The 22,474-nt window shown below is 45.4% G+C and overlaps 2 protein-coding genes across 2 annotated transcripts in view; both read right to left on the reverse strand.

Annotated features, from left to right (window-relative positions):
• Positions 1-9,520, reverse strand: part of LOC136631389 (V-set and immunoglobulin domain-containing protein 10-like) — a 49,234-nt gene extending 39,714 nt beyond the window's left edge. The window contains exon 1 of the mRNA XM_066605668.1: positions 9,287-9,520. Coding sequence (XP_066461765.1) covers positions 9,287-9,425 — 139 coding nt within the window. The 5' untranslated portion in view covers positions 9,426-9,520. The remainder of the gene's footprint in view (positions 1-9,286) is intronic.
• The window catches only part of LOC136632356 (V-set and immunoglobulin domain-containing protein 10-like 2), a 119,514-nt gene extending 97,365 nt beyond the window's left edge, over positions 1-22,149 (reverse strand). The window contains exon 1 of the mRNA XM_066607164.1: positions 21,901-22,149. Within this exon, the coding sequence (XP_066463261.1) occupies positions 21,901-21,982 (82 nt within the window). The 5' untranslated portion in view covers positions 21,983-22,149. The remainder of the gene's footprint in view (positions 1-21,900) is intronic.
• Between the last annotated feature and the right edge of the window lie 325 nt (positions 22,150-22,474).

Consider the following 22,474-nt stretch of genomic DNA (forward strand, 5'->3'; position numbering starts at 1 on the left):
ATATTCTATGATAAATGGCGCACATGCGAGCATCGTCGACAGTTACGCCCCCCCCCCCCACGTAGATCGTTCGATTTCCATCGTTGCCACTAATTCTCTCACTTCCCGATGTCGCAGAAACAGGAAATTTGGCAGGAGCATTGATTATGTCATAAATAGGAAAAGCTAAAGGGTCCCAACTCGATTATTCAATTCTAAGCGCCAAAGAATTAGTGTCCAAATTTTACGTACGAAATGTAATTTTCGCACATAGAAACTTGAAATTTGGCACGAGCATTGATTATGCCATAAATAGGAAAAGTTAATGGGTCCCAACTCGATTAGTCAATTCTAAGCGCAAAACAATTAGCGTCCAAATTTTACGTACGGAATCTAATTCTCTCACTTCCTGACATATATAAATGAATGTATGTCTGTCTGTCCTTTATGCATTACTACACCATTCATCCAATTGCCATGAGACTTTGGGAAGTTGCTGAGTACACTCCTGGGAAGATTATAGGCATAGTACAACTATCCTACGATAGGTGCCGTGCGTGCGAGCATCGTCGACAGTTATGCCCCCCAGACAAAGATCGTTTGATTTCCATCTCAAGCACGAAAGCAAAAGGCATTACGAGCAACGGGATGCGTGTTCAACTAGAAAATGATGCATCCGCCGAACGTTTCGCAAGACAGTTGCTGGATATTGAGAATGCTGAGGTAAAATGAAAGCTGTGCTGTGATTGGTTGCTATTTCTTATACTGCTGAGGTAACATGAAAACTGTGCTGTGATTGGTGGCTACTTCTTATACTACTGAGGTTGCATGAAATCTGTGCTGCGATTCGTTGTTATATATTATACCACTGAGGTAACATGAAAGCTGTGCTGTGATTGGTTGCTATTTTTTATATTGCTGAGGCAGAATAAAAGTTGCGCTGGGATTGGTTGTTATTTTTCTTACTGCTAAGGTAACATGAAAGCTGCGCTGTGATTGGTTGTTATCTAGATATATAAAACAAATGAATGTATGTCTGTCTTCGCAGCAACGCGCGATGGGTAAGCTAGTATATATATATATATATATTTGAAGGTTACATGTATATAGCTGAAATTGTAGAAAATGTACAGAGAGTAGAGAAAATCTTATTTACTCTCACACTCTGATTAATACTATCCTAAGAAGGCAAGTAAGCTTTTTAATGTTTATAGTTAGAGAGAGGCTCTCAGGATATAAGAGCAGTATATTGGGACTTCTTATTAGTTCATTTGTTAAACATAATATATGTATGTACTGCTATTAACATATATATATCTATATAAAGTTAACATTATAAGCCTAATTGGTATCTCAGTATATTTCCTGTTATTGCAGCATCCGAGAAGCGGAACACGGCATAGGAGACAGCCGGTTAGAGTTTGGGTCCTTGTCACGGTGGCTCTACCGTCTCCCACCCTGAGGGTAGCCAGGGACACGTCCAAAGGCCGAAGGCAGGTTAATAGACGAAGAACCTAATAACACTGGACAACAAAAAAAATATTTTGGAATGTTTCCTTAACTTCATGAGTCAAATCTTACTAATTTTGGGGTGAGAAAAACATGTATGACATAGAAAATGTTTTATTAGCTCTAGTTTCTGTGATATACAATTGGTGGAAGTATGTTATTTTAACGGATTAAGAGAAAATGATACATTTTAATTACATATGCTAAGAACATTAAAAGTGCATTTGAAATTTTTTTTAAGGACAGTTACATTCTAAGAGTTCTAAATTGATGGAAGAATGCCTGGCAGGAGGTTCGTTGTGAAGAGAATCATGTGGAGATCGTTTTCCTTTGGCTTGCCTCTTGTAAGTGAGTTCCAAAGCATCCCTATACACAGACCAGCAGTAATCCGCAAGCATTGCTTCATTCCAACGGCCCTGATATCTTTGCTCCATTACAGAAATATCCTGGTGGAATCTTTCTCCGTGTTCATCACTGACAGCTCCCCAACTAGGAGGGGAAAAGTCTAGGTGGGAGTGGAGAAAATGGATTTTAACCCTTTCCAATCCACTGTCTGACGTCTGAAGACATTATGATTTAAGGCTGTACAGCTCCGATGTTGGAAGATGTCCGTTGGGGGCTCTCTTACTGTATATTGCCAGTCTCTTTGCTGTCAGAGCCTATCCAACGTGTCACCTCATGCAGTACTGGCTTTAGCCAGCACATAGCACCGTTGTATAATGGAAGAAAAAGAGTAAGCCCTCTAGGAAAACCAGGATACAAATTGGATTGGAAAGGGTTAAGGGACATGTTGCATCCAAGATAATGGTATTTTTCCAGAAGTACTGTCACCAACTGAGTAGTTATCATCTCTTTTGTTGCTTAAGAATCCATGAATAACTCCCTTTAAGGCTTGCCAAGCTTCCTTTTCTTTTTCCCTTAAAACTGGTCAAACGCAGGATTCTTTAAAAGTTGCCGAATATGTGGCCCAACAAAAATACCTTCCTTAACCTTTGCATCACTCAATCTAGGAAATTGGTCTCTTAAGTACTTAAATGCCTGTCCTTTCTGGTTTATACTTGACAAAATTTTTCATTAAACCCAGCTTTATATGAAGGGATGGACACAAGTCCACAAGAGGCTCGGCAACGATATTTTTCTCGGTAGAGTCAAGATTTCTTGCAGGCCAGTCCCCTTGATTGTAATGTGATTTCCTATCCCTACTGTCTCACATACATATAAAGCAACAGTATTTAGTGAACCCCAGTTGCATTCCTAAGAGTACAGCGATGACTTTTAGATTGCCACAGATTTTCCACTTGTGTTCAGCATATTTGACTGAGTCAAGGAGGACTGTCATGTTTGCATAAGTCTCCTTCATGTGAACTGCATGACCAACAGGAATAGAAGAAAGACGGTTGCCATTGTGAAGTAATACAGCTTTCAAACTAAGCTTGGAGGAGTCTATGAATAGCCTCTATTCAGTTGGATCATGGTTCAAATTCAAACTTTTTATCAAACCATTAATGTTGTAGCCAACAACTAAATAGTTTTTTTTCTCAAAAAAGAAAGCAGATCCTTCTGACGTTCTCTGTACTGTGAGACCCTGACATCATGTTGGAGAAGATTACATTGCTGTAGTCTTGACCCTAATAGTTCTGCCTTCTCCATTGACAAGTGTCAAGGTCTCGAATAAGATCACTCAATTCCGCTTGACTCAGTCTGTGCGGTGTATCATCTTTTACCTTAAAGTCAGGGTCATGGGATGTGGAAGGCTTGTTGGGTTCTTCTTTTTCCACACTTTCTTCATTTTCTACTTCAAGCTCATAATGTTGGGGTGGAGAAGGAACTGGTAAACTATCTGAATGTGGAATAGGTCAATAAGCAGATGGAAGATTCGGGTATTGAAATGTTCCTGTTTTCTTCATTGACAATCCTGCTTTTATATGCGGAGTCAAGCAGAATTAGCAGCCATCTGTAGGTTTGTAGGCTCCCGCCAAACCATAGGCACAGCAAAAGCCATAGATCATTTTTTATTTTTCAGCCATTCTTGTAGTTTAACCCCTTAGTGACGAAGCCTGTTTGCGCCTTAGTGACAGAGCCAAATTTTGGAAATCTGACATGCGTCGGTCAACATAGCATAACTCCGTAAAGGCTTTACATATCCAAGTGATTCTGACATTGTTTTTTCGCCACATGTTGTACTTCATTTAGGTTGTAAAAAGAGACCGATATAATTTGTGTATATTTATTAAAAGTACCAATATTGGAAACATTTTGAAAAAAAATTGTCATTTTTTCACATTTTCAACCGTAATAGCTCAAATATGTCCAAACATACTGTACAAATTTTTGATAAGATACATATTTCCATCTGTTTACTTTATTCTGAATGCACACTTGAAAAACTTGTGTTTTTTTTAACCATTTAGAGGACATACAAATTTACATACATACTACACCCCTTAATGTATTCACTGAGGGGTGTCATGAGTAATTTGACCCCACCAGTTTTTTTCAATTTAGAGGAGAAAAAATAAAATTTTATATTTTTGCAAATATGTCATTTTAAAGACATATTTTTTTCCTATAGAGCCCATGAAAATGAGGATTTACACACCAAAATGGATACCCCCGTTTCTCCCGTGTTCAGAAACATACCCATTGTGGCCCTAATCTTATGTCTGGATGCACAACGGGACCCAAAATGAAAGGAGTAGTCGGTGTCTTTCAGAACATAAATTTTGCTTAAAGGCGTTTTAGGCCCCATAGCACTTTTGTAGAGCTCTTGAGCCGCCAAAACGACAGAGAGCCCCCACAAGTGACCCCATTTTGAAAACTAGACCCCGTAACAAATTTATCTAGGGGTGTACTGCCCATTTTGACCCCACAGTTTTTGAATGAATTTAAGCTAAGCAAAAGGAAAAAATTGTGATTTTCGTTTTTTTGTCAATTCTGTCATTTTAAAAACAGCTTTTTTTGTACAGCACACACATGAATGGAGCCTTGCACCCCAAAATGGATACCCCTGTTTCTCCCGTGTTCAGAGACATACCCATTGTGGCCCTAATCTTATGTCTGGATGCACAACGGGGACCAAAACGAAAGGAGTAGTCGGTGGTTTTCAGAACATAAATTTTCCTTCAAGGCGTTTTAGGCCCCATAGCACATTTGTAGAGCTCTTGAGTGGCCAAAACCAAAGAGAACCCCCACAAATGACCCCATTTTGAAAACTAGACCCCTTAACGAATTTATCTAGGGGTGTACTGCCCATTTTGACCCCACAGTTTTTGAAAGAATTGAAGCAAAGCAAAAGGAAAAAATTGTGATTTTTTTTTTTTTTGGCAATTCTGTCATTTTAAAAACAGCTTTTTTGTACAGCACACACATGAATGAAGACTTGCACCCCAAAATAGATACCCCTGTTTGTCCCTTGTTCAGAAACATACCTATTGTGGCCCTAATCTTTTGTCTGGATGCACAACGGGGCCCAAAATGAAAGGAGTAGTCGGTGGCTTTCAGAACAGAAATTTAGCATGAAGGTGATTTAGGCCCCATTGCCTACTTGTAGAGCCCTTGAGCGGCCAAAACGACGGAGAGCCCCCACAAATGACCCCATTTTGAAAACTAGACCCCCTAACGAATTTATCTAGGGGTGTACTGTGTATTTTTACACTACAATTTTTGAATAAATCTAAGCAAAGCAGTAGGAGAAAAATTACAATTTTCATTATTTCAGCAGTTGTATCAATTTAAAAACAGTTTTTTTTTGTACAGCACAGATAGGAATGAAGACTTTCACCCCAAAATGGATACCCCCGTTTTTCCCGTGTTCAGAACCATAACCCTTGTAACCCTAATCTACTTAAAGGACACATGGCTAGGCCTATAATGGATGGAGCACCCGTTGGATTTCAGGGTACAACGGTATAAATTCCAGGCCCCATTGCCCACTTATAGGGCCATTGAGCGTCCAAAACGATAAACCCCCCCCCAGAAATGACCCCATTTTAAAAACTAGACCCCTTAATGAATTCATCTAGGGGTGTATTGTGTATTTTGACCCCACAGTATTTGAATAAATCTAAGCAAAGCAGAAGGAAAAAATTACGATTTTCATTTTTTTGGCAATTTTGTCAATTTAAAAACAGGTTTTTTTGTACAGTGTACATAGGAATGAAGACGTTCACCCCAAAATGGATCCTCCTGTTTGTGCCGTATTCAGAAACATACCCACTCTACTTACAGGACACATGGCAAGGCCTGTAATGCAGGGAACACCCGTTGGATTGCAGGGCACAACTGAATACATTACAGGCCCCATTGCCCACTTGTACGGAATAAAAATTGACACCTTAAAAAAATATCCCCCCACACACACACACACACACACACACACACACACACACACACACACACACCCCTACCGCTCCGCCCTTTTCGGCGTTCCCCAAATCTTAGATAAAAGTAATAATGTGAACTGTGTAATATTTCCAAAGACGGGGGTAATTACGGAGGCTGGTTGGGATGGGTACATGGGGCTATAAAACTGTGTATCCCCCCTCCTCTCATGCTTTTTGGGGGTATTTCTTGACCTCAGTAGCGGGTATGGGGTGTAAAAAGTGGCGCTCTGTGAGTCTCCGTAAGCTTAATGAGATGCGGCGGTCTCACACAGAAGGCACTCAACAAGCTGCTCCTGAAACTGCAGGAAGGCGAACGTTCCCGGGGCTTCTTGTAAATTGCGTATTACAGGTAGCGGTCTGAATAACGCCGGGCTCACATGGCTGTAGGTGGAATCTGCTTGCGGAGGCCCGCAGAGGATCCCAGCTGTGAGCCGGCCGTGACCCTACGTACGGCTGCGTAATGTACTGCGCATAACTGCCTACTCACACAGGCGGTCATACGCAGTATATATATATTTTTTTGTTTGTATTTTCCGCACCGTCGCTTAGCGATGACGCGGGTACCCGCAGCCCGTATACAAGGTAGTTGCGTATGGGCTGCGGGTATATCCGCGACCATGGAGCACAATGGGCTCTATGTTGCAGATATCCGCGGTAAAATAGAACCTGCTGCGTTCTCTTTTCTGCGAGTGGATTACGCAATTCCGACCCACTAATGTGAGCGGAATAGTGTAATCCAATGCGATTGATCTGCGTATTACCGCGGATCAGACGCATGCGGAATCCGTAATTCCTATCCGGTCATGTGAGCCCGACCTATGTTAGATCGCTACCTTTTGTTCACGTGACCGGGGACCGCCCAACGAGGCCACCCGTCACTGCTCCGGGCTCTCGGCGACCGTTGGTCGCTGGGAGCAAGGAGATTTTAAATTTCCTGGGCTCCCCGACTCCTGCGCATGTGTCCGATGTTTTGCCGGCGGCCGCATGCGCAGAATCCGGGAACGTTCACGGAAGAAGATTGTGTCGGGGCGCAAATACGGAGGCCTCCGGCAAAAAGTTTCATCTCCTCTCACCGATCGCATCAGTGAGGGGAGATGAACCTTCACCTTTTTTTTACTTTTACGTGATCGCCATTATCCATTGGATAATGGCAAACACGTGATCAGGAACCACTCACCGCGGCCCCCCGTGAAATCTCCAGCCTCTCAGATACGTTTTGTAGCCAGGAGCAGGGAGATTTTAAATTACCACGGCTTTTGCGCATGCACCTGCCATATTGGCGACGGCGGCGTGCGCAGAAGCTGGGGTAAGGTCCGCGGATAAATCCGCGGGCCTTAGGTACGTCATTTCATCCTCCCTCACGGATATGATCCGTGGGGGGAGATGAAACGCAAGTTTTTTAAACTTTTTTTTTAACTTTTTGCACTTTTTTTTTTTTTACTCTTTACCCCTTTTTTTATTTTTATTTTTTAACTTTTTGCACTTTTTTTTTTACCTTACATGATCACTGTCATCTATTGGATGACAGTGATCATGTCCCCAGTGACATGAATTTCCCGGGGCTCGAGCCCCTCTGTGCACGCGCCCGATGTCAATCATCGGGCGCGCATGCGCAGACCGGGATTTCGGGTCCCGGGACATCAGGACATCGCAGAGGACCAGGGGTGAGTATTTTCACCTCCCCTCATGAATCCGATCCATGAGGGGAGGTGAAACCTTACTTTTTCAACTTTTTTGCGGTCTCCGCTATCTAATCGATAGCGGCAATCGCGGGCCCGGGGACCGCTCACAGCGGTCCCCGGTAACACCTCCTGGCTCCCGGCTACCTTCAGGAGCCGGGAGCCAGGAGATTTTAAATTTGCCAGGGGCTCCCGGGCTTCTGCGCATGCGCGTGACGTCATCGTCTGGCGCGCATGCGCAGAAGGCCGCCGGCGGGTCCGGGAGGACGAGATCTCCGTGGGACACCGCCGACAAGCCGGGTAAGTAATTTCAGCTGCCCTGGTGGAGCCGATCCAGCAGGGCAGCTGAAGAACTAACTTTTTTGACAGTTTTCTTTACTTTTTTGCGATCGGCGCTAGCCACTGGCTAGCGCCGATCGCAATGCCGGGGGGGGGACTGCCCGCATCCTGGGATGACAGCTCCATGCTGTCGGCCACCTGCGGTCACCGACAGCATGGAGCTGTCACGTCCTCAGGCAAGTGGGCATTAATCCAAAGAGGATGCATAAAACTACGTCCTCTAGGATTAAAGCCCACTTTCTGAGGACGTAGTTTCCCGATGGGGCAGTCGTTAAGGGGTTAACTAAACAAGAGTTGCGACATATATGTGGAGCCCATGACTTATCGAGTGGACAGGAGAAACCACAGTCTTGTTATCTGTAGGTCCTGATCCCGGCAACACACTCTCTTCTCTCCAACACTCTCCCGGTCAACACCCACATTTGATAAAAAGAGTACGCTGCATGGCGGTTTTTCAATCTTTCTCCTAGCATTGAGGAGGTACTTTCATATCTTTTCATATCAGGGCAGGCTGTAGACTCCTTCCAGCCTCTTTCCTTCTCGGCCACACAGGCTGAAGGTGCCTGTGTGGTCCTCTTGCAGATCCAGAGCAAAACTGTCCCTACTCAGAACTCTCCAGACCCAGAACTCCTTGCACGCACCTTGCATTCACATATATTTTATGAGGTCACATGACAAAAAAAGGATACATTTTCCAGACAGTCAGCTCACATACCAGACAGTTACCTCTTTCAGTGCTGCAAATATGCAATACACATCAATCATGCAACACAGAAGACACTGACATTACATAAACAACTGCAGGCATACAGTTATGGAGGGGCCCCGTTGTACTGGGCCATTACATTATTCTCGGGAAGAGATCCTTTCTTGATACGAATGCCCCATTTACATGAGCTGACAGTTGGGTAAACGAGTGCACGAGGGCTGATGTCACCGCTAAGGTCGTTAGCGCTCGTGCAGAACATTTATACTGACAAGACTTTATCGCTGGATCACAGGCTTCTTACATAGAAGTTGAAGTGCTGAACAGGAAGCTTTTATACAGAACAACAATCCCATGATCCAGCGATGGTTTTTAAACTGAGGGAAAAGTCAGCTTAACAACCAGTTAACGAAAAGTGAGCAATTTTTGTGCATTTACACGGCACGATTATCGCTCAAGTTTTGAGTGATAATCATTCTGTGTAAATGGCCCATTAGGCTCTATCCTGGGAGGGGGCATTGATAAAATTAATACACATGCCCATTCTTCCATTCTGTGAAGGTTCAAGTTCCCATTGCTCCAGGTTAGCTTCAAAGCCTGTTGAGGGAGATAGTCTTTATACCCCCCTTCCCCCTCCCAAACAGGATTGCAAAAGAAAATGTGTTGGTGTTAAAACCATATTTATAACTCACCAAGTGTCATTGTACATGTTGACGTTCTTCCCAGCTGATCACCGCTGCAGGTGAGGTCTGATCCTTGGATACGACCATTTAAGCTCACAATTTTGAACACAATATTAGGTTCGGTCTTTGGTGTCCCATTAAATGTCATTGTCACATTGGCGGGAGGACGGCCATTTTCCCAAGCGCAAACAAAGGTAAAATACTCGTTATTAGAGCTGCTTAGACATTTAATTTCTCCATTCGGGTACCCTGTTGGAAGACAGACAATGCACAATAGAAAAGGGACCAAAAAACTCTGCAAATACCTTACTATGTGCAAATTGCAATTTTTAGACACAAATGTGTTTTTTTTTATACAATTCTTATACAAGTTCCACATGATGTAAATAATGCTGGAATTATTTTGCCATTCTTGTAATTGCAGTAAATAAAGAATTCACAAACAAAAGATAGAACCACTATCATATCACCAGGAAGAAAACTATTTCGTATCAGGGCACGTTTACAAAGAATGTCAGAAAAAAAGAGAGTTTGTATATCAAGTGAATCAAGTTCACTGTTAGGGTGACTACCCACTACTGTTACGTCTTCACTGCGAAATTCGCAGCATTTTTCTTTCTGCAGGGGTCTATGGGACTTGTAATGTTAAAATCGCGATCGCGCAAAATCGCGATTTTGCGGTAAATTGCGATTTTGCGCAATCACGATTTTAACATTACAAGTCCCATAGACCCCTGCAGAAAAAAAAAATGCTGCGAATTCCGCAGGGAAAAAAACTGTAGTGGGTAGTCACCCTTATGTAGCAGAAAAACACAACAGAGCAGATTTATCTATACTGAAATAATAGTTAGAGAGCGCAGACTTAGTCTTAAAATGCTTCAGATTCATCACAGTAACTTATCCTGGTTGATCAATTAGTAGAATCTATAGACTGCCTAGCTAGCTTTATACCAGCTATAAACTGACTTTGTTTATGCCAAAAATTGTGCCCAAATTTTGGTGCAAATCTGGCTCAAGTTTTAGTGCATTTAGGCCCCTCCCTTTTTCATAAAGGCACTGCACTCTTTCGAACCTGTCAAAAAAAGGCTCTGAAAGTGTCTAAAATGCATAACAAATGTGGTGCAAACACTACATTTGTTATGCATGTTTAACACTGTGAAAATTCCACAATATCCTGGAAGAATTTGCCAAAATACCGTCAAACGTGTTTTGCACTACATTTACTATGTGTTTTAGATGCTTTCAGACAGTGTTTACAATCTGTATGAGAAATGGGCATGGCTGCATGGGAAAAGGGCAGCCATGTGACATTATGCACTAATATTGCATCAAAATCTGATCCAATTTTTGGAGTAAACTAAGCTATTAGTGATGAGCGAGCATACTCGCTAAGGGCAATTGCTCGATCGAGCATTGCCCTTAGCGAGTACCTGCCCGCTCGGGAGCAAAGATTCGGCTGCCGGCAGCGGGCAGGGAGCTGTGGGGAGGGCAGGGAGGAACGGAGGGGAGATCTCTCTCTCCCTCTCTCCCCCCGGCTCCCCCCTGCTGACTGCCACTACTCACCTATCACCCGCACCGGCACCCGAACCATTTCTCCCGAGCGGGGAGATACTCGCTAAGGACAATGCTCGATCGATCAATTGTCCTTAGCGAGTATGCTTGCTCATCTCTATAAGCTATCTAATAGGTGGTATCAGGGGCGTACCTAAAGGCTCAAGGGCCCGGGTGCAAAAGTTCAGCTCAGGCCCCCCCCCCTTCCCTTTCTCACTGTGTACCCATACCTAAATCGTGCTGCATACAGCTGCAAAACGAATTTCCATACATGAATTAGCCCCATTAACGCGTTTCCTGCACTACATGAAGATTTGTTTGTAGCCCCTTAGGCCACTCTCACACACACACACCGCTTTTTATTGCGGTATACTGCTTCCATTGATTTGAATGCGATTACTCAGACGTGAGCTCGGAAGCGGTGATTTTTAAGCGCTATCTGTCCTGTATTTGCGTTTTCTAACACACCTCCCCACCCATCACAATTGTGGGGTGCATTAAAACCGCTTTACCATGCGTTCAAAAGTGCTGCTCAAAATTGAGGTAAAAAACCCACGACTAAGCTGTGTTTTCTGAATGCACGTCTTAGAGCAGCCTTAGGCCCCGTGCACACAGGCGGAAATTCCGCAGACGGATTTTCCGCAGAATTTCCACCCATGGAAACTGCCATAGGCTTGCGTTAGAAAACGCAATCCTAGGCAGACGGCCGCGGTTGGGCGGCACGAAATCACATGTGGAAAACAAATCACAGCGTGCTCTATTTCTGTGCGGGGATCGCAGAGCTCCGCACAGTACCGTCACTCCCCGGCTGCTGGCACCGGTCTGCGCATTTGGGACGCCAACTCCCACAGCCTAGACGTTTGTATGATCTAGAGGCTCAGTCACAGCAAATGTGGACACATAATACCATATGGAACCTGTATGCCTCAATTGCCCCCCATATCACATCTTGTATCCAAGCTAGAGGTGGTACAACAGGGTACTAGAGCCTCCATGCCTGCCTGTATCACATCTTGTATCCAAGCTAGAGGCAGTACAACAGGGTACTAGAGCCTCCATGCCCACACGTATCACATCTTTTTTTATGATCGCAGGGAGAGAAAACGCATCAATTCTGCCATAGATTTTTGAGTTTTTTCTATAGCGTTAATTAAGCAGCATAAATGACACACTACATTTTTTTTTGCGGGTCAGTACCGTTACGATACCAAAATTCTTATATTTTTTTTAGGTTTTTCCACAATAAAAATCCTTTTTTGGAAATTATTATTTTTTTCTAAACTCACTGCATTAAAAGTGCTATAACTTTTTTATTTCTCCATGGACGGAGCTCTCTCAGGGCTTAATTTTTGCGAGACGAGCTGTAGTTTTTATTGATACCATTTTGGGGTACATAGGGTTTTTTAATCACTTTTATTGCATTTTTTTGTGAGGCAAAAATGCTATAGCGATCTTAGGCGCTGGCAATACAGGACGCCGGTATCTGGCGTCCTGTTGCCATAACAACCAGCCGGGCTCTGCAATAACATTGCGAGAGCCGGCTGAAGTCACAGAGGGAGCACGCTCCCTCTGTGAACCCTTTCCCTGCTGCAATCTACATAGATCGCGGCAGGGAAGGGGTTTACAGCAGGGGGGTGGGGCGCATCTCCGATGCCCCCCACTATTGCAGCGGGAGGCGGGCTACTAGTGACAGCCGGCTCCCACTGCGGGATAGCACGAGATCTGCTATGATTTTGTGCTTTCCCAATTACGTAAGGGTACGTCATTTTGCGGGAAGTACCTCGCTGCCAGGATGTACCCTTATGTCATGGGGCGGGAAGGGGTTAAATAAACAACTTTTCACACAAAAACAAGTCCTCAAAACAAACATGTCAACAAGAAAAAAAATAGTTCTGACCCTAATAATGCACAAAAATAAAGACTGAAAAACTGTTTGCTTATTATTGCTTAAACCAGGCCAGTCATGAAGGAGTTAACTGCAGGCATTCACTGCTGGTCAGTGAGATTAGACATGGAGGGTTGTTGGGTGAACTGCATGTAAATCTGCTCACCTCAGTAGCTCCACTAGTTTGTGGGACTCCCAGCAGACAGAGGTGTCCTCCTCCAGGGAGCAGGCAGCACATGGTTAACTACCTGAGCCGGGTGGGTGCTGTCTGTCAAGGACCTCTAATGTCACACTCATGTGGCCAGTCATGTGACCAGCCGGTGGGAGGAGCCAATCGGGACTTTACTTCAATAACGAATGCTTACAGAACCAGAGAGAAGCCTGTTTGTTCCCTGGACGTCTCATTGGTGGCTGCCGACACGCTGCGGGAGGAGAAGTAACCCCAGAGGAGCCACATCTGCAGTGTTCTCTGCATGGGTAAGTCAGCCTTGCCTCGCCTCCCCTCCTCGCTGCTCCCCTCCAGCAGCCACACACCCCAGCCGCACCAATCACGCGGCTGTCAGTGTAATGCCGGTCGCCCTGCTCTGCCTTCTATAGAATGCACAAGTGTGCATTTTGAATATGGCGGGGCTTCTGGGCCCCCTGCAAAGCAAGGGCCGGGTCGCAACGGCGACCCCTGCTCCCCCTCACGATACGCCTATGGGTGGTATGAAGCTACATTAGACAGTCTAATGATTTGACATATTTATCATCCAGCAGAGCTACTGCAATAAATCTGGTGTGTTTTAAGATTGCCTGGTCTAGTCAAGTTTACACTGTCTAATTATTTAGACTGCTTTACTAAATCTGCCCCAGTTAGGAAAACCTACTATTGAGAATTTTTTTTTTTTAACTCGTTTTATTGACAAGTAAACAGCATGTCAAAACAAAACATTTGCAGTACAAAGTCATGCAAGTGGATTGGAAGCCAATCAGCCATACTTCTTGCAATGTCCACTAAATGCAGTACATTTCGTAAGAAAGAGGGGGAGAGAGAAAAAAGAGTAAAGAAAGGAAAATAATAATGGATTTATGGAGGGGGAAGTAGCAGTAGGGTGTATGGCAAAGGCAGCATATCAATTGCAAGTATGGGCGGGAGCTTCCCCATATAAAGGAGGACATGAGAGAGTTCATGGTCCGAAAAAATCTCCTCGGGATGGGCATGGAGATGTGCTGCAGGATGTAGAGGCACTTAGGCAGGACTATCATTTTGATTAAATTAATGCAGCCCGCTACCGATAGAGACAGTGACCCCCAGACTCTGAATTTGGACCTATAGAGGTCTACCGGGGGAGTACGTTCAGATCCAGAGTTCGACTCACTGTGTTGGTGATCTGGATGCCCAAGTACTTAAAGTCGTTGGAGATTTGTAGGACGCAGAGTGAGTCCATGAGCCGCAGGGGGTTCTGTGCAGAGACTGGCATTAAGGCAGATTTTGACCAATTAATATGTAGACCTGAGTATAGCCCAAATTTGTTGATGATGTCCATGGTGCGAGGCAGGGAAATCATTGGATCAGACATGAAGAGCATAAGGTCATCGGTGTATAGCGCCACACGGTCCTCCCTATCTCCTATTACAATCCCGTGACATATCGGACACGTCTGGAGCATGATAGACAGTGGTTCCATGGCCAGGGCGAAGAGGAGTGGGGAGAGAGGGCATTCCTGTCTCGTACCTCTACACAAAGGGAAGTACGGAAAGCAGGTGCCGTTCACTGAAATTGCCGCCACAGGCATTTTGTATATTAGGGAGATCCATTGAATGAATCTATCTCCAAACCCAAATCTCTTCAGCACCTGGAGTAGGAAGGGCCACTCAATGGAGTCGAAGGCTTTAGTGGCGTCCAGGGAGGCTAGGGCCCAGTCCATCTCTGGGCTAGGGGGGGGGAAATCTCACTCTTGCCACTATTGTGGCTTAATAGTGAGACCTCGGAGCCCGAAATGCAGCCCTGCATGTTGCTCCTCGCCTGCCCTATCCATTTCTGTGTTTTTACATGACTTTGGTGATTTGCTAAGATTTTCACAAATGAAAACCTTAGCGGAGCACCAGTCATATACAAAAATGCTCGAGTCGCCCATTGACTTCAATGGGGTTCGTTACTCGAAACGAACTCTCGAGCATCACTGAAAGTTCGACTCGAGTAACAAGCACTCAAGTATTTTGGTGCTCGCTCATCTCTAATTAACATCTGTTGGTCCGGGGTAAGCACAGGGAAATTGAGGTTTGATAAATAGCTCACGAGCTCTTGTTGAGTGGCATGGAATCCAGTAGCGTACAATTCGCTGTAGAAGCGCTGAAATCGTGCCCCTATTAGTTTCTTTTCATGGAGAATCTCTCCTGTTTCAGACGCGATACGAAGTATTGACGGAGATGCCGAATTTTGATGCACAAAGTGGGCCAATAAGCTACTGGATTGGTTGCCCAGTTCATAGAATCGTTGTTTTGCAAAAAAAAGATGCTCTACGGGCATTCTCTTGCAGATGGATTAGGTATGGTCTTCCCTGTCTCAGCCACTGCTCTCTATGCTCATCGGATGGGTCTGCAACGTAAGCTGTCTCTAGGCACACATACTGGGACGCCATCTCCCGTTCCAGCATGGAGGAGTCCCTTTTTATATATGAAATGGAAGATTTTAGGGCACCCCATAGGAAGGCCTTTAATGTCTCCCATAGCACTACCGGGTCGGCTCTAGGAAGGTAGCGAGTTGGTCAGGAATCCTGTCATTTGTGCCAAACAGGTTCAGCCAGAATGGATGCACGCGCAAATTATGCCTATGGGCACGTGCATCTGGTGTGGTAATTTCAACACACATGGGGGAGTGATCCGATATGCCCCTGGGAAGGTATTCAATATGGGTAATTGCGGTGCGCAGTCTGGCGTTCCCAAGGCAATAGTCTATTTCGGAGAGGGCGTTCCTACCGACAGAATGACATGAGTACTCACGGACCGCCGGCCGTCTAATTCTCCAAATGTATTTCCAGCCGACCTCCTGCACAAATAAAGCCAGGGGTGAGGGGTCGGCCTGGGCTGTGTGGGCATGCGGAGCACTGAACCTGTCCAACTGAGGATCTAGCACCAGATTCAAGTCTCCCATACACAGTACGGACGCGTTAGGGTACTGGGTGGCAAATTGGGCCGCGTGATGAAGGATTGCAATGTTGGCCGGCAGGGGGAGGTACACCCCCACAAGTATGTAGGGGAGGGACTCTATCCATACCTGAATAAAGATGAACCTGCTCTCTGGGTCCCTAACTGTGCACCCCGATTCCCATCTCAGTTGCTTGTGGATCAATAATGATAATCCTCTGGCGTAAGATGAGTATGTGGAGTGCAGAGACCATTGGACCCATGGCTTCTGCAGCTGCCCAGTTTTCTCTGGAATCATATGCGTCTCTTGGAGGCATACGATGTGTGGGTTATGGCTCCTGATATATGAGAAGACCATGGACCGTTTCCTGGGGATGCCCATCCCCCGCACGTTCCAGGAGAGTATGTTGCTTTTAGCCGTTAACGCGATTATTTCTATGCATATGCAGGGGGATATCCCCTGTCTGGGTAAGCAGACTCCGCATATGGCTCACCATCAGAGTCTCCTGTACTTTGGTCAAGAGCTGTACCCTTTGATCATAACTTATACTGTCTCTGAACATTGTACTGCGAGAACTTATCCAAGAAATTGCATTTGAAGTTGCATCAGCAAAGGCTTGCTTAAATGAAACAAACATTGTAACCATTAATAAAACATGAACGTGCATATGGTGACGGGGAAGACTGTACATCTTAAATGCGATGACAAATCTGCGCACAGTCAGACAGATCAGGTCTGTTTGAACTATAGGACCTCATCATCACAGCTACATAGATTTCGATTGCCCAACGAGGGGCTCTCATATATGCGCTTGAGACGACAGTGATTTGCATACAGTATGTAGCCAATTATGCCCGGCGTCTGTCACTATTCAGTTAAATCGGACGGAACAACCGATAAATGTGAAGTATTAGAGGGCGGTGTGGAGGGAGAGGAGGGAAGAGTGAAGAAGAAAGAAAATAAAGGAAAAAAAAGAAGAGAAGTGGGGGGGGAGACAAATACAAGTATATATGTACACAGGTTTAAATATCTCAGGAGACGTTAGATTGACCGTAACCAAATATCCGGTCTCCCCCCCCCCCCCCCCCCTCCCCTTCTCCCTCCCGGATGGAATTTGTCAGGAGATCACTGGTGCCTGGGCGATCTTGGCATACGATTAAGCCAGTCCTCGACCTCCTCTGGAGTGGAGAAAAAGGAGGCTCGTTCATTGTGGACCACACGAAGTCGAGCTGGATACATCATGGAGTATGGTATGGAGGCCTCCCTCAGTCAATGCTTAACAGCCACAAAGGTCGCTCTGGCTTTCTGAAGAGCGGTAGAAAAGTCTGGAAAAACAGAAATATTAGCATTCTGGTATTGGAGAATCTGCATACGCCTAGCAACCTGGAGGGCTATATCTCTGTCTTTGCTGCTGAGAAGTCTTGCCAGCATCGGTCTTGGGGGTGCGCCTGGAGACAGAGGGCGGCCCGGGACCCTATAGGACCGTTCAATGGCAAAGGCTGCAGTGAACTTGGCCTCCGGCAGAAGTTCTTTCAACCAAGTTTCCGTAAACGAGCAAGGATCTTGGCCCTCGGCGCGTTCCGGTAGACCTTGGATTTGAAGGTTGTTTCTGCGCAGTCTATTTTCCAGGTCATCTGCGCACTGGGCCCAGACATTCGCAGCCTTGTTAAGCTCTGTGAGTTTGTCAGGTATTGGAGCCACAGCTGGGATATGCGTGCCTCTACCTCTCCAACTCTACTCCTGAGATTATGCATGTCTTGCCACAGCAATCCTACATCTAATTTAACCTCCTCGATTTTCCCAGTCAAGGAAGTGGTGCTGGAGTGTATGGCCTCCAGGAGCTGCGCTGTGACCTGTCGCAGTGTTGGTTCCTGTTCTGCCTCCGAGGAAAGAACAGACCCAGAGGCTCTGGCAGCCTCTATGTCCAGTCTAGGTAGTTGGTGCGGGGTGTCAGTCGTTGGCTCAAGTACGAAGGCCTTAAGACGCTCCGTTATCGATGGGGGAGTGCTACGACTCATCTTGGAGGACCTGCGGCTGCCCCGCCTGTGGGAGGAGGACGGCGTTGGTATGTTTGCGGTCTTTATGCGCTGGGAGGTCAGTAGAGGATTTCCTTCTAGATAGTGGTTTGAGATGTTTAGGTTCGTTCAGTTTCGGAGAGGAGAAGAGTTCTGAGTTCCAGAGCGTTCTGAGTTGCTCGGCTTAACGGTCTGTCAGTCGGAGGCTTGGTCGATGTTTGTTGTTTGCCACAGCCAGGGCCGTAGTAGAAGGCCGCACTGGCTCACAAAAGCTGATAGCGCTAGGCGGCGATTTTAGCAGTCAAAGGTTTGATTGGCGCGGTTGCGGTAATATATCTGAAGTAGGGGTGTATAGAGGGCTTGATATCCAGCAACTTGGTATCGCAGTTCGGCAGTGTGCCAGCCCGCCGCTGGTCAGCTTCCAATGTTGTTTATTAAGAAGATATAGGTGGCAGGGTCTGCCTCCCATTTCACTCAAGACTATAAATGGCAAATGCCCAGTCCACACAGCAGAGTCCCAAGTATAAGGATTATCTCCTGACTTCTCTCATTGGATATCGCCCCAAGGGTTAGGGCTCTGGCTCCCGTGTGTGGTGTTATTTGCAAAATGGCCGCCGCTTGCGGGCAACACAGTCGTTTTAAAGGTGCTGTTGTAGTGGGGCAGCCGGTGAGTACCCTGCAGAGTCCTGCCCCTTATGTTGTATCTGAGGCAGGGGACGGGCAGTTTTGTGGGTCCCCTCTGTGTGGCACTGGGCGTCCCGGAGGGCCAGATCTGCGGGCGATTCGGGTATTTCTCTTCTCCCCCTGCACCCCGCCGCCTCTCACCAGTATGATGAAGAAGTACTCCGAGGGCCAAGGCAGGGGTGTCGGGTCGGGGATGCAGCGCCGACCGGCGGAAATCCGCCACGCTCCAGCGGCCCCTTCTCTCCTCTCGTGCAGCGGGGAGCCTCCGGACAGTCAGACCCAGGGTGTCGCGACACCCTCGGGGTCTCTGCTGGCAGGTGTCACCTCCCGGGCCAGGTTTCTCACCACTTCCGCTCTTGGAGTGTCCAGCTGCACTGCCCGATCTTCTTTAAGCTGGAGGATTGTGGATCACCCACTGCCTCTGCTCGCCGGAAGCCTTGGTTGGGGAAGTCTGTAAAGTAGGCCTGAAGCTGGGGCTGATGGAAACCTCCGCCGAACATCCACTGGAGCTCTCGCTGTGTCGCCAGGGGTGATCGCCTGTCCGTGAGTGTATTATAGAGCACACCCGGGGGATTGGGCAGTCAGGATGGGTGCAGGATGATGGGGATTACCACGGAGCTCAGGCTTTGTGCGTCCTCACAGCATGGCTGCTGGACATGCCCCGTACTACTATTGAGAATTTAACAGTTGTCTATGGCAAACTGCATCAAAAAAAAAACTTTACAAGATACTTTGCACTACATTTATGATACTTTCAGAAACTTTTTTTTTTATCACGTTTGACAAAGAGGCATGGGATTTGTGGATAGTGGGCATAGTCTGAATGTGACATCATGCATCAAAAATGAAGCTAAAATATTAGACACTTTGGGATACTTTTTACAACTTGTCCACCAAAGAGGTATGGCTTCATGAAAAGTGGGTGTTGCCTAAATTTGTCAAAAATTGCACCAAATTTGAAGACACATTTTCGGTGCAACTTTTTGCAGTAACTATGCCGACTAATAAGTGGTACAACATTAGGGTGGCTTCACACGAGCGTGTTTTTGTGCGTACATAGGTGTGTACATAACTGCGCACCCATGTACGTGCAAAAACAAGCGTGAATGCCGGTCCGTGCATTGCCTTCAATGGAGCCACGGCTGCTGCCGGTGGCTCCATTGAAGGCAATCGTCTGCCGGCACACCTGAATTGTTTTTCAGGGAAGAGCTTTACATATAAGCTCTTCTCTGAAAAAACTGAATTTTAGTGTAAAAAAAAAATAGAAATAATGCACGCATTCTCTTCAAGGGAGCTCCGGCAGCTGAAAAAGGTGAGTATAGATTTTTTTTTTATTTCTATCACCTTTTTGTTTTTTCAGGAAAGGGCTTATATTTAAAGCCCTTTCCCGAAAAACAATTACAAGATGCCGGCAGCTGGATCCCACACCGCAACTGTCACCTGTGACAGCTGTGGTAGGGAATTCGTTATTCCCTGCAGGGATTAAGAATTCCTTTGCTGCATCTGTCACAGATGTGGCAGATGCAGCAGGGAATTCTTTTTCCTTGCGAGGATGAAGGAAACATCTACCGCATGCCACAGATGTGTTCTTTATCCCAGTGGGGACAGGGCAGCGGTGGACAGGTGAGTATTTTTTCACTTTTTTTTTTACACTAAAATTCTTGTTTTTCAGGGAAGGGCTTATATGTAAAGCCCTTCCCTTAAAAACAATTCAGCTATCTAATGTGTATGAGTTTATTGTGTATTACAGGGCCACTCTAGCAAAAACACATTCTTTCTATCCCTGCCCCCCTCACCTGATTGCCTATCACACTTTGAAGGTCTTCTCTATGTATGGCTGCCACTTCCATGCCGTGCAGCCCCCTGTCAGATGCTTGTCAGGCAACATCTTGATGGTGAAATATTACTTTCACTTTCAAATCAATCCCATGATGCATCAGCACAGCATTAGCTAAGGCTATACCATTCCTGCCTGCTGGGAGGATAGTTTAATCATTACCTTATATATTTACCAAAATAAGCTACAGACCTTAAGTATACAGTCAGTAAGATGAGTTGTGATTTTCTCTCTTATAACTGTGTAACAAGAGCTGTGTGATCATCATCAGACATGGTAGGGGCTCACAATATCAAAGTATGCAAAAAATACATTACTGCATAAATAGATAATTACATACATGGTATGCATCTTCAACACTTACCAAGAAATGGCCATAAAAAGTTCTTTAAAAGGGGCCATAGCATAAGTCCACTACACACAGGCCTAGTTTGACAGCACACACAATTGCTAAGGTTCCATAAATTGGATGTAGCCACCGGTATGTTAACAGCCAGCGCACTGAGCTATTGATATGGAACGTCACAGTGCTCTACACTATTTATGTAGTGTGGCCATTCTAATATTACGTGTATGAACAATACACTACGTAAATAGCATAGCGTACCACGTTTTTATATAGTGGCTGCTGCATATGTGGGGATTCCAAGTGCTGCTGAATCACATAACCATTTGCTGCCTCATTGCAATCTGGCACTTTGCATGCTATCAAGGAACATGGCGATTGAGCCTGTCCTGTAACGTATCAGGGGATGCATATTTGGCCTGCTTTTTCTGTGAGTTATGTCTTTCTACATTTTTTCTCTCACTTCTGTGATTTTATTCTAGTTAACCGTGAGATAACGTAGGTTCTGACATATGCGCGGTGGCCTTGCCGCGGACCGTCAGCTTATGTGTCTTGGCCAAAATTCTAACAACCACATTTATTAGTATTTTTTTGCAAGCAGACTGCTATAGATGCCGAGGCAGCCCGGGGTGTCACGCCAGTGTGGTGCACAGTGGTAATACAAGGCAATCCACTGCTTTGAATACTGCATTGAGCAGGGGTTGAACCCCAAGACCCTAGAAGTCCCTTCCAAGTCTACCATTCTAGGATTTGCCAGTATTGGTTATAATCCTGTATAGTGTAGCACACTTATCTATGGCTGGAATCTTTGGTATCGGTTCACATGTGCAGACTATTTTGTTTTCAATAACCCCTCCCCCACTTTGGCTTGAGGTGTGTGGCTGCATTTAGTCTGCACTGAACAATTCGCTGCCTCATTGCAATCTGGCAGTTTGCATGCTATCAAGGAAGATGGCTATGGAGCCTGTCCTGCAACATATCAGGGGATGTATATTTGGCCTCCTTTTTCTGTGAGTTATGTAATTAGCATATCTATGTGGATCCCTTGCATTAGTGGTGAGCTGCATGCAGTTACCGCTGATCATTTGCAGCATGTATGGGCACCCCAATAAGTTGTAAAATTTGTTTACTATGCAGTACATAAGTAGAATTTATTTCATGTTTTTATTACTCACCGGCTAGGTTGAGGGATACTCCATTGCTTGTCTCACTGCTTATAGGGTTTGATGCTATACAGGTGAAAGATCTATTATCCATAGAAGAAACCGGGCTGATAATGAGTATATTGATACTTTGGTGGTAACGTTGGTCTTCAGGGAGTGGCGCCCCATTCAGCCTCCAGGAAAAACTGACATCAGTACCATCGGCTGAACAGTTTAGAGACACTGAATCACTTCCAGGCCAAATAAACCCAGTATCGTTACCCTTCAGAGCTACATTAGTTACAGGCACTAGAAATAAAAAAGTACATTACATTATAGGAACATAATAAAACAATCAGCTATGGGCTTGTTCATATCTCGTTATTCCCTCCCTCCAGGGTTGACATGGGGGATTATGTCGGAATCCCGAAAAAGGGACTCAGACAGAACTGCTGGATGGAAACAGTCACTTCTATTACTGAAACCTAAATGAATAGGTATTTGTGCAGCAGAACTGTTTCTTTCTTGCATTTTGACTCGAAAAGAATAATGCGGTCCATGGTTCAAAATGCGGAAACTAATTCAACTCTGCTGAAGCGAAACCTAT

This window comes from Eleutherodactylus coqui, chromosome 6 (assembly GCF_035609145.1).
Source record: "Eleutherodactylus coqui strain aEleCoq1 chromosome 6, aEleCoq1.hap1, whole genome shotgun sequence".
NCBI classification, from domain to species: domain Eukaryota; kingdom Metazoa; phylum Chordata; class Amphibia; order Anura; family Eleutherodactylidae; genus Eleutherodactylus; species Eleutherodactylus coqui.